The sequence below is a fragment of the Bombus fervidus genome, chromosome 12 (assembly GCF_041682495.2).
Source record: "Bombus fervidus isolate BK054 chromosome 12, iyBomFerv1, whole genome shotgun sequence".
NCBI lineage: Eukaryota > Metazoa > Arthropoda > Insecta > Hymenoptera > Apidae > Bombus > Bombus fervidus.
In genome coordinates, this window is record NC_091528.1 from 9,208,029 (window position 1) to 9,220,452 (window position 12,424).

General features: G+C 39.2%; 2 protein-coding genes across 10 annotated transcripts in view; both read left to right on the forward strand.

Moving 5' to 3' along the window:
* LOC139993281 (tubulin monoglutamylase TTLL4) overlaps window positions 1-8,748 on the forward strand; it is a 263,202-nt gene extending 254,454 nt beyond the window's left edge. For all 9 annotated transcript variants that reach the window (XM_072014856.1, XM_072014853.1, XM_072014858.1 and 6 more), the window contains 2 exons: window positions 5,435-5,493; window positions 6,721-8,748. In XM_072014856.1, coding sequence (XP_071870957.1) covers window positions 6,740-8,422 — 1,683 coding nt within the window. In that variant the 5' untranslated portion in view covers window positions 5,435-5,493; window positions 6,721-6,739 and the 3' untranslated portion in view covers window positions 8,423-8,748. The remainder of the gene's footprint in view (window positions 1-5,434; window positions 5,494-6,720) is intronic.
* Window positions 8,749-9,564: 816 nt separating this feature from the next.
* Window positions 9,565-12,072, forward strand: LOC139992908 (tubulin monoglutamylase TTLL4). Its single transcript, XM_072014211.1, has one exon. The coding sequence runs from the start codon at window positions 9,877-9,879 to the stop codon at window positions 11,569-11,571; it is 1,695 nt and encodes a 564-aa protein (XP_071870312.1). The 5' UTR covers window positions 9,565-9,876; the 3' UTR covers window positions 11,572-12,072.
* Window positions 12,073-12,424: the final 352 nt, after the last annotated feature.

Consider the following 12,424-nt stretch of genomic DNA (forward strand, 5'->3'; position numbering starts at 1 on the left):
ACGGACTTTGTTTTTAAGAAACCTCGCGAACAGAAATATACAAAAACTATGGACGTTATGTGTAAAAAAAAAAGATTCAAGGACTTACCGAAATTTAATGGAATAATTTATCACTGAAAATTTAAATCGTCTCCATCAATCGCCGCGAGTTTCATCGGAAAGCCGGTCGATAGCTTCGTTTTAATTTATAATTTCGATGGAAAAATACAAGAGCATGGTGTCGCCCACCAAAAAAGGAGTGTGCTTCAAAAAGAGAGCACGGGTTTGGGGAACAGAAATTATGTCACTTCCATGGGAAGCATCGACATTGGTAAAATGCCGAACAACACCTGTCGTTCGACGATTTCGATTCAAGACACAAGAATCTGATTAAGATTGAAAAAAGAAGCTGATTTTTCAAGAAGCGATAATACCCGATCATATCTGAATAAAAATTCCAATTTTCCAATGTTTTTAACATTTGTCTGAATTTATGTATCCGGGACGTTGCGATTATTTTAATGAAATATCAAATATCAAAATAATTCAAAGAAAAATTAATTGCTTGTTCGAAGAAACTAACATAATTTTATCAAAACAACTGATCTATAACAAGATGATAAAAACAATTGATCGAATGAGATGGCACATGCTATCTGTCAAAAAATAATCAATCTTCCCCATTTCTACCCATTTTGTATCTCATGCTTCTGTTCTGAATTTCAATACATCGTTGATAATAGATCTTCCCCATTTCTACCCATTTTGAATCTCTTGCTCCTGTTCCGAATTTCAATAGATCGTTGATAAAAGAGCCAAAATTCCAACCTGATTATTTCATAAATTCTTATATTCCACTAAACACACATTGATCTCAAACTTTTCACTAATTATATATATATCGTTTAGATGAACATACCTTTTCATGAACATACTTTCTACGAATAATACCCGAACACGGTATTTTACTCGTCGAAAATAAATACCGTGTCGTAATAACTCTACTACTTACACGTACGACGTACGAATAATAAAACTGAGGCGTTCTTGCGTGCAATTAAAATTGTATCTCGTTAAAAACAAGGAAGTGTTCAGATAGCGTTTGACCGGTACCATATATTATGTTTAACGTATCTTTCTTACCCGTGTTCTCGATCCATGTTAAATCAATTCGGGCGATTATTAAATGCAAGAAAGAAAGAAAAAGAAAAGAAAAAGGACAAAAAAAAAAGCAGCGCGATTCCGGTGATAACCTAATTTCGACGGATCACTGATTCGCTACTTTCACGACACGCGGACCCATCAATCGTCTCTTCTCTCGAGCATTTCGCGCGGATCGTTTCGCAACTTACTATACAGGGTGTCCTATAATTTGCGATCCTGTAATTTACGAGATCATCGAAAGGACGGCGATTCCTTCGCCAAAAAAGGAGCTCGACAACGAGAAAGAAATTTTCGACTGCAGAAAGAACGAGACGGTGAGACTTGTTCGCGTTTTCCAGCATCGTTACAAATCGTTGTTAATGCTGCTGCTGCTGATCCGTGTAGATGAGTGTAGATGAGTGAGAAAGATTACGCGCGAGAAGGTTAATCTTGAACGTTCTTCGTGTTATTAATGATAGCAATTTGAGACATATTCGGGGCTCCGTTGTATCTTTGATGAACCAGATAAATCCTCGTATCGTTGCAGCAGGGTTCGTTCACAGCTTTTGCAACGGCCTTTGGAAATTATTTGACGGACAATTATTTGAAAGGAATCGGGTTGCAGATTAAGTTATTATTTTTTTTAATTTAGTTTTGCTATGAATTTGTTCCTTGTTTGTTATCTGTACCGAAAATTTAATTCGATATGGTATCGTTACTATCGACAATTGGACATTGTTTTGATTAAAATATTTGTTGTTTAGGTTGCAGTCACGTTAAACAAGTTAAGAATCTTATTAAAAAGGTTTTGAAATATCGTGCTCCTGATGGTTTCAAGCAAAATCAGATAACAAAACTTTCTGAACGTAATCCAAAATTTTAGTTACGTAATTATTTACGAAAGTATGAACCTGTCTATCCGATAGACTGTACAGGACTGTACAAGATTCAATCTGTAAATAGATAAGCCAGGAGATTAAACATTTATGACCGAGAATTTTCTATTTCGTCTATGATTTATGATTACATTCGCATAAATCTCGAACTAATCCCTTTAGCGATTCAGTGAATGAAATCGATAAAAGATCAGACATTCAAAAACTCGTGCGTTTGCGAGTCAAAATTAAAGAACACGTACACATCTGTCCTTTAATAATCAGTTATGTTTTTGTATACCAAACATACGTTTTACGAGCAATTCAAATCACTTTTCCCGCCAATTCGACACTCAGCGCGCCCCATTCCAATCATACGCGTCGAGTTCCGGATTCACTTTCAACGCGCGATCCATAACCACGCGATAAATTACACATATGCCAAATGGATCGAGATCGCCAGGTTCGATTCATGGCGGGCGATTAAAAACTGTAATAACGCGAAGACGCGCAGATGTTTTTTCACCGATGAAGGAAAAAAAATATCGAGGCGTATAATTGCGATCGCGCCGAATTTCCAAGCAATCATCGCAGCTTTATCCGTTAATAGCCATCGGCCGAGTCTTCACTCTGCCTCTACGCCATTGGAATTTTCGCTTCTCTCTTTTGTTTTCTCTTATCGCGATTTTCCACACCAATTAGAACGTTCCGCCTGTTCTGTCCATTTCATCGATATATGCTAATACGAAAATTGTTCAGCATTTTGAGTGGCTATCTGTTTTATGACTCGCCAGGTCTACTCCCTTCTTTGGAAAATTCTTTGGAATTACCTGACCTGCCGTAACGGTAAATTTAATGACAAAGGTTACGGAAAATCCCTGGCCGAGAAGGTACGATGGATGGACGAGACTTAACGATTGGTAGGGGAAATCGGCAACGTATTAGGACAGTTCATCGTCAGATCGTCGTGCAGTGCTGTTCAAGGATAAAGCTCATTCGCAGATCGTCGTACAGTACGGTTGAAAAACTTAAAGTTCATATTTAGATCGTCGTATAGTGTGGTTCAAAAACTTAAAGTTCATATTTAGATCGTCGTACAGTGTGGTTCAAAAACTTAAAGTTCATCATCAGCTCGTCGTACAGAGCAGGTAAATACTTAAAATTCATCAACATGTCGTCGTAGCGTGCGAGGAAACATTGCACGAAAATTAATAGAATAAACCACGAAATATGTAGCTTCGCGAAATAAAGCACGCTATCGAATTATGTTAATTACAGCTGAGAATATTAACGTTAATCTGGTTACTTTTTGACGAATTTTGATAAAAGTAGAGAAGTATGATCGTGAAGCTTTCAATATATTTCGTCGGGTGAATCCTTGCGTAGGTCGGAATTAATCCCTCGGTCGAGGCGGTCACTCGCCACGTCAACGTAATTAGTTAGATTGCAATAATCCTAGGGAATTTTCATAAAACGAGGCGTTTGGATTTACCGTTAAATGGCACAAATCCTCGAGTTAAGAGATTCCTTATGGTTATTTCTCCATCAGGTAAAATTTGGGGAAACCTGGGTTTTCCAATGTTTTCCTGGATTAAAGCTGAAAGTAACCAGCGGTGAGGCAATTTCCACCGAGCAAGAATTTTCCTTTGCAATCGTCAGATCAATCAACATGTCTTATCGGGCTTTCAATCATTCATCTACTTTATTCATATTCATACGCACCAGCGTAACTAACTTCTATATAAAGTTGTTGGAAATATATGTCGGAGATGAAAGAACATCGAGACCTTTCTTTTGCAATCTTTCGGACAATCCCCAATACTTTAGTCTAGACTTTGGATTACGGCTGTATTTAAATAATAAAACTTAAAAGTAACTGTTTATGATTTAATCTGATTATGTTTGCCGGGGATTTATAACAATAGTCTTGGGCTCGAAGTGACCTGATCCCTAAACGTGACTACGTAAACGGGATGGACGTTTTCACCTAAAAGAGGTATGGAATAATTGTATAGCTCTCTTACAAATATTGTTGACCTGAGGGATACAGGGAGGTACAGAAAATAGTACCAATAAGTTGAGTCCGACTTAGACTTTGAAAGAAATCATTTGCTATCCCGTTAACCGTGTATTCATTATTGAACCTAAGATTATTGTCATTAGCACCTCGAAGTATCTAATCGTTACGGTTACTTATGAAATTCTGTAATAATCATTAAATGTTATCTATATTGTCTAGTAACAATGGCTAATCCAAATGAAGATTCGTCACGCTCTAACCCCAACGATAACTCGACATATATAATATCTATACTAATAAAACTACCTCTATTATCCTAATCGAAATAGGGGATCGATCTGTTCGTGGCATCGATTGTCTAATCGTAAGGAGAATTTTCGACTCCCCGCGACTGATCGAATAAACATAATCGTGTCTTTTAATAACAAACAGCAAAAATTAAAAATTCCCTCGTAACCGAATTTGGTAAATTACAGAGCAAACTACTTAGCTCGACTCGAGTATCCCACTGGCTCGAATAACTTCACTTTGCCCTAATATACCTCGTTTTCCCTGCTCGTTTCCCTGCCCTGATTTTTTTTTCTTCTTTTTCCATCTTGCTCTTATTATTATGGGCTCGGTTTCCGATCGATCGATAACGAGGGCCGAACGCTGAGTGCGGAGGGAGCATGTCCCGATCGTATCATGGCTGCATTAAGCCTCAAGAGTTGTTTTAATTGACCGGTTCGCGCGTCGTTCGTCTTCGATGCGGAACTTGAAATCGATCGATTTCACTCGCAGATAATTCGATTATAAACCAGTTGGTGGTTGGCGATTTTTCTGCAATTTTTCCCAATATGGTGTAACGCCCGTCGAAAGAGAAAATGTAGCGATTGATTGAGTTGTTGCGATGTCTTATCCTCGCATCTTGCGATAATACATTCTATATTAAAAATTATGACGGAATACTTGTACACTTATGTTTTCGATGGAATTATCCTTGTCTCTTCGAAAGCTTATACAGAGCAACGTACGTTTAATTGGAAATCAACAATTTTTGCAACATTTTTTTGCCACGTCATCTATCGAATTTATCCTTCCAACTTCTCAGAAAAGTTCAAGTCCGTTTTGAAGAGTGTGTCGATGCTCTTGTCCATACGCAGTGCATAGCTTCGTAATGGTCACACACATACACGGCATCGAGCATTACTTTATCATGTCGTGTGCAGTACTCTCTGGTCGATAATGTTAACGTGCCCGTAGCAACGACACGCGAGAACAAGTTGCCTGCATCAACAAGCCTTGAAAATAACCCCGAAAGTAATCAAATACCGTCATATATCACTTCACCCTTATTATCCCTTATTATCGACGTTCGATAACACCGAATGTACCTTGTCGCTCGAACGATAACTAGAAACGTTGGTGTTTGTTTCAGGTAGCCGCTCAAGTCCGTCCGCAGAATGCTGACAGCTGCCGTTTACATAATTTAAATAGGTAAGTGAACATGTTGTGGGAAAATTGGTTGAACGGACTGATAACGCGTACGTGAAAGTCTCAACGATATTTAAAAAGTTATAAGCGATTTCGACGTGAGATTCACGCGAATGATAAACTTTCTCGTCTGGATATAGCTCATTAAGCGATAGCGTATAAACGCGGCCGACGCATCGATAACCGTTTTTACAAGCTGCCATCCTTTAAGGAGAATCATAACGATGTCCCTTCAATGTGCACGAAAGCCGATCATTTATTAAACCGCTGGTTTGCATTCGACTTTGTATCATATGTTCTATCGTGTGAAAATCGAGCACGATTTTTCGAGTACCGACGAGCGAACACGAGCCGTGTCGTTCCGCGAAAGTTATTACGTGGCCGTGTCGTTTGCCACGGTATTATGATGAATTCCGTCCTCATTATCTGTCTCATTAAGCCTGTACCGTGCCTGTCGTTTGCTTGCCTCAAATAAAGTTCTTTCACCTTTATTTTTTCTTTTCTTAATTTTTTATTATTCGCGAGAAAGTCTGCGCCGGTCGAAAATCGAGAAAGAAGCTTTTTAAATGTAATATCGCGTGCGTACGAAACATTTTCAAATTTCATTAGTACCGCGAGACAGGATGATCGTGATTATATTGGCCGAGTCTGAAACCATCCGAAAATGTATGTAGAAATGATATTTATCGGAAACATACGTGTATTCAGTAAGAAATGAGTTATACACCGTACGATTAATCATCCTAAACGTATAACAAGCGTTGTTAAGTTTGTTAATATAATGGATAATCGATCGTTTAAATATTTTATCATCTATATGAAATATATACGTATGTGCAATTTCTATATATTTGGAAATCACGACACGTTGAGTCTCATAGCATTGCCAACATAATTTCAAAATGTTTCTCGTAATACACGTAAATTCGGAGAAGGTATCCACAAGAGTTGAAACGCATTCGTGAATCTATATTTAATATAGCATATTCGTTCGTGAAACCTGTAATTAAAAACCTAATCGGAAGTTGTCGACCTTCGCGGTGACGTATGGTCGATATATCTCGAGCCACCATAAACGGTCGACGTTTAATAGGTTGGATATAGCGCAAAAATGACGCGAGACAACAAAAGTGAGGGAATGATCGTTAGTCCGATTCATCTTTGCGCGAACTATTCGCGTAATGCGAACCGTGTACCGATCGAACTAAAGCCAAACATGTTTCACCATAGATGTTACAGATTGTCCAGGATGGACGTAATCGCCTACAATCACCATCACGAGATCGCGAGCGTCGAATACAGTATCGATGACGGTGACGCCGAGAGCCAGAACGAGGACGACGACGAGGAAATTCCTTCGTACATCGACATCGACCAGCTGGTTCTACCTGTAGATCAGTTGTTCATGAACAATGGCGACAATACTGGCAATACACCACTCAGGAAAAGCTTATTCTCCAATGTGGCGCCGTACATCGTGTTCCAGTCGTTCGACAGCATGGGACCAATAATGCCCTACGAAGTAACCAAATACCTGAAGTGGCATCTCAGCACGATCACACCACTAATCGTACGTCATACCTTGACCAACTCAGGTTTTCATCTGATGAAAATATGCCAGGAGTGGTGTGGAACTTGGGGCAAGCACATGAAGTCGTCGTGCTTCAAGGCACTGAAGGAGTCGCAGAAGATCAACCACTTCCCAGGCACCTTCCAGATCGGCCGAAAGGATTGCCTGTGGTTAAATCTGAGCAGGATGATGCTGAAACACGGGGCGCAAGAGTTCGATTTCGTTCCAAGAACCTACGTATTGCCGCGTGATCTCAGCAGTTTTCGCCAAGTGTGGAAGAAATTGGGCAGCAAGGAAAAATGGATCGTGAAACCACCGGCGTCCGCCAGAGGCACGGGAATAAAAGTGGTGAACCGCTGGTCGCAGATCCCGAGGAAGCGCGCGGTAATCGTGCAACACTACTTGTCCAGACCAAAGCTCATCAGTGGGATGAAGTTCGATCTGCGTCTCTACGTTCTGGTCACGAGCTTCAACCCATTGAAGATCTACATCTATCCGGACGGGCTGGTTCGGTTCGCCTCCGTCAAATACAGCGACGACATAAGCTACCTCAACAACCGCTTCATGCATCTGACCAATTACAGTATCAACAAAACCAACTCTACGTACACTGACAAGTGGGCACTTAAGACGCTTTGGTCTTATCTAGAGCAGGAACACGTAAACGTTTCCATGTTATGGGCCAGTATGAAGGACATCGTCGTGAAAACGATGATAGCTGGTGAATCGAATATCACCCCTCTGACGAGGATTAACACATCGTCTCGGTACTGTTGCTACGAGCTATTTGGATTTGATATTCTTTTGGACGAGAACTTGAAGCCTTGGTTGCTAGAAGTGAACATCTCGCCTTCGTTGAAGTCTTCCTCGGGGTTAGACAGCGCTATCAAAGGACCATTGATCCAGGCTGTGCTCAATATAGTTGGCTATCAACTACCAAACTCTTTACCGGCTAAAGAGGCCAAGAAACTAGCAGAGAAATATCAGTTAGACATAGTGTGCCAAGATTACAGGCTACATAAAACCACGTTGAGTTACGATGAACGTGTTAAACAGTCTGTTTATTCGAATCTGAGGAATCGAGAGGAATATTTGGAATCTATAATCAAAAGTTTGACTCCGGATGATGTTAGGCAGCTGATCGTGTACGAGGACGAGCTAACGCAGTTGAATACGTTTGAAAAAATTTTTCCAACGGCTACTAGCTACAAGTACCTGCAGTACTTTGACGTTCCAAGGTACTATAACCTGCTGTTCGATGCCTGGGAGACAAAATACGCGGAAAATAGGTCGGAAGGGATAATGAGATTACAGAAACTCTGCCAGCAGAAATATCATTTGGACCAGGCATCTGTCTGTTAGGTGACTATGTTTATACTCCAGGGGCTTAAACTGATGCTGTTCTCGTCGCGACCGCGTTGACGAAACCGTCGCGATGAATCAGAAAAGCAAAAGTGGGAGGAAAAAAGAAAATGGAAAAATGCCGGAGCCCTTTCTCTTTCTTTTTTATATATACATATATATCTATATACATGTATACTGTATCGCCATCTTGTTGTACGCGAATGACCGATCTAGGGACTATATGTTACGAAATGTTCACGTTATGTGCCTATTTCACGGTTGTGCAATTTTTCTTTTATGTGCGACATTGTTTGGCTTAATAAATCATTTTACAACGATGAAAATGTTTCAGCAAATTGTTTGGTTATTTCTCTTCAGGATCTCCAGGATCGGGTTTCTGGATTTATGTCAGCATAATTGGAAAAATACACAGATTTGTAAAATTCTTGTTTAATGTACTTTTGTGATACATTTTATTTGCAGATTCAGATACAGGAGTGTATTGATAACTCGTAAATACGATGTTTATTGACATGTTCGGTTCTTATTGGATCTCTTCGTGAAATAATAAAATTTATAAGTAGATTGCGTTAATGCATCGATGCTCTGCAGTAACGGTGGGCAGTTTTCGAAAATTATGTTGATAAAAATAGGTCTTGACATGTTCAGTTTTTATTAAATCCATTTATGAAACAAAAGTGACAGTTAGGTTGGAATATTTAATTTTCAATTCGATAAAAAGATGGCTATTGTCGTTGAGTTATGTTATCTGAAAATTACACTAACAGATGTCATTGTTCATTTAGGTGAACCTGTTATCAGTGTTACAGTAGAACAAAACATGTCAATAAACGTAATTGTAATAGTTAAAAGCAAAAAGCTTATTAGAATTTGTTGTCCAAATTCTCTATTTTTGTGAACAATATGTATGAAATAAACGAATTAAAATGTCAATTACTCCCAGCTGTCGTCGTTCTTTCGCATCATTGTAATTCTTTTTTTAATTCCTCGATAGTAAAATAAAAAAGATGGAGATTGATATCGATACAGCACATCTTAATTCTGTAGATCGCTCCCTTAACTATACTTTCATCGTGTATTTCATTAAAAATATAAATAAACGAAGTCAAAAAGCATACTTTATACAATAATATAATAAAAATGACAAAAATCGAAAATTAACGCGAACAAATTTCGCCCATCTCACGCCATTCAACGCCATTTCGAGCCACCAGCTATCGATCTCACGAACGATGTCCCAACTTCAAAACACACGATAATCCAAAAAAGATAAATCCACAAACTTCACTCGTTTCACCCATCACTAACCTCTAACTTTCTCACTTTCGGTCAAACACTTTAAATTCCCAGTGACACCAATCTGGCTTCCAACTCAACTCGATTCTAACGGGACCACCACGACCAGAAACAGAAAAATCGCGAGGCGATCGAGACGAGACGAGAAAGAAGCAATGACGATTCGATCGCAGCGAGACTCCAGTACGAGTACCTGTTCCGGTAAATTATCATCCACTTACAATCTCGAGGACGACGAAATGTATTCTTACGTGGACATCACCGAACGGCTGGTGATGGCCAGACCATTTCGTCGAACAATCGTCGATCCAGTCGGTTCTGGCGACAAAAACTTGTTGCTATCGATGCGATGGAGCTTGTTCGCCCATGTGCCGCCATTCATTATCTTTCATTCGAACGAGACCGCCAAACTCCCTGATCAGATCACCAGACACCTGCTTTGGTGGAAGACGAAGAGAAACACGCCAAAAATCCTGGCCGCCGTGGTTCGTAACTCTGGCTTCAAGACGACCAACAGGTCTACGGACAATTGGTGCGGCACTTGGTGCAGCACTTCCGCTTACACGAAACTAAGACGCACGAAGAACTTCTCCAAAGTGAATCATTTTCCCAGTTGCGACGAGTTAGGTGACAAAATACTACTCTGGAGAAACTTTCGTAGGATGAGGAAGAAGTTTGGCGCCAACAATTTTTACTACATGCCAATGACCTTTGTTCTACCTAGCGAGAGAGCTAATTTGAAGAAGCTGATGGAGAAGAACGGCGGGTTTTGGATCGTGAAGCCTCCGGATTCTTGCGCAGGCAGCGGAATAAAAATAGTTTCCAATTTCTACGAGATTCCTACTTATCGATCCTACGTGGTTCAAAGGTACATCTCCTCGCCCAGACTGATCGATGGTATTAAATTTGACATGAGATTGTACGTACTGCTGACCAGCATCGATCCCCTTAGGATCTACGTTTATAACGAAGGTTTGGTTAGACTAGCTACCATCAAGTATATTAATCACGTGGACACGCTGTCGGATAGGTTCATGCACCTAACGAACACCAGCGTGAACAAAGTCAATCCGAATTTCAAACCTAACGACGATCCAAACAAGTGTAAAGGTAACATGTGGTCGTTGAACTGTCTATGGAAATATCTGGCGGCGATGGACGACGTGGACATTCTTCAAATTTGGACCAAAATCAAGGACATCGCTATTAAGACCGTAATCTCTGCGGAACCATCTTTACACAGAGCCTGGAAGAGAACTTCCATGACGACTTATAATTTCTATCAGCTTTTCGGTTTCGACGTTTTATTGGATAGACAGTATCGACCTTGGCTGCTCGAAGTCAACGATTTTCCTTCAATGGAACCTGATACACCGTTGTGTAAATTGGTCAAAGGACAATTGGCTGAGGATTACCTGAACCTAGTCGGTTTTCACGTACCTGATCTGCTGAATTGCAAGGAATTGAGGCTTCTCAGGCTGATTTACAGGAAGAACGCTATTTGTTATAATCGACAGCTGTACTCGAATATGCTGACACGACAAGTTAGAAAGAAGCAGTACAATTTTATAAACAAGGCTACTAGGAAATATTATTTGAAATCGATCTTGAAACATCTTACGCCGGATGACGTCAGAGTTCTGATAAGGCACGAGGATGAGATGGTGCAGACTGGTGGTTTCGAGAGAATCTTTCCTACGTGTGAGACGTACAAGTACTTTCCTTTCTTTGAAGCAGTTAGATATTATAATTTGCTATTGGATGCCTGGGAGAACGAGTATACGCATAATCGATTAAGAGGCATCGAGAGACTGAGGAAACTTTGTAGGAAAAAATATCATTTGTCTTGAAGGTACTGTCTTCTGATTATGACAGCGTTATTCTGAAATTTTGTTCGAGGAAAAGCATTCAAAGGAATGTTGCACTTGGTGGTTTTTCGAGTAACTTGGAGCCAGTTCATTTTCCTCGTGGATTAAAATTAACAAGTATTTCCAGAATCCGATTTAAGTAATTTATTACCAAACGCAATTTGTGCAAGTGAAATAAACTAATCGATGATCGAACAACACATTGACGATGAACGAATAATTTGAATGTAGTTTTTTTGTACATTGTAGTATTTTGCATCCATAAACATAATGGGCTTATTATGAATTTTACATTATTTTGTAAATAATTTAAGAAGCATTGGTACGCAACAATTTTGTCGACATTTTAAAAAATTTACACAAGTTGTAACTTATCGTGTCTAGAAACAAAAGATATATACAAATAATTAAAAAGCTGTCAAGAAATTAATTTATTTGCTTTTCAGTTTGATCGACAGAAAATCGTTTACAAATTGGTGCAACTATTTTGACAATGAAATTTGATAACGAGAAACGTATCGCTACACAAATGTTAATATTCCAGAACATAATATAGTTGTAAAGTATTTTCTTGATTCGGTGTAATCGACTGAAGAATTGTACAATATTAAAGTTTATTATACACATAAATGATTAGTTGTTTCAATGAAACGACACGCTAAATATACCGGTTGATAATTTTATGTAAATATATAATCAACAAGTGATTCACTTTCTAGCGATACTGTATAATATTATTAATTTAGTATGTATTTTGAAACTATGACAAAGAATAATAATTGTACTTTGTAAGATGAATTAATTTTCTTTTTTGAGCCAACGGTATTCGATATTT

Excerpts from the sequence above, each read along its gene's own strand:
- LOC139992908 (XM_072014211.1), top strand. The coding sequence starts at position 9,877 with ATGACGATTCGATCGCAGCGAGACTCCAGTACGAGTACCTGTTCCGGT.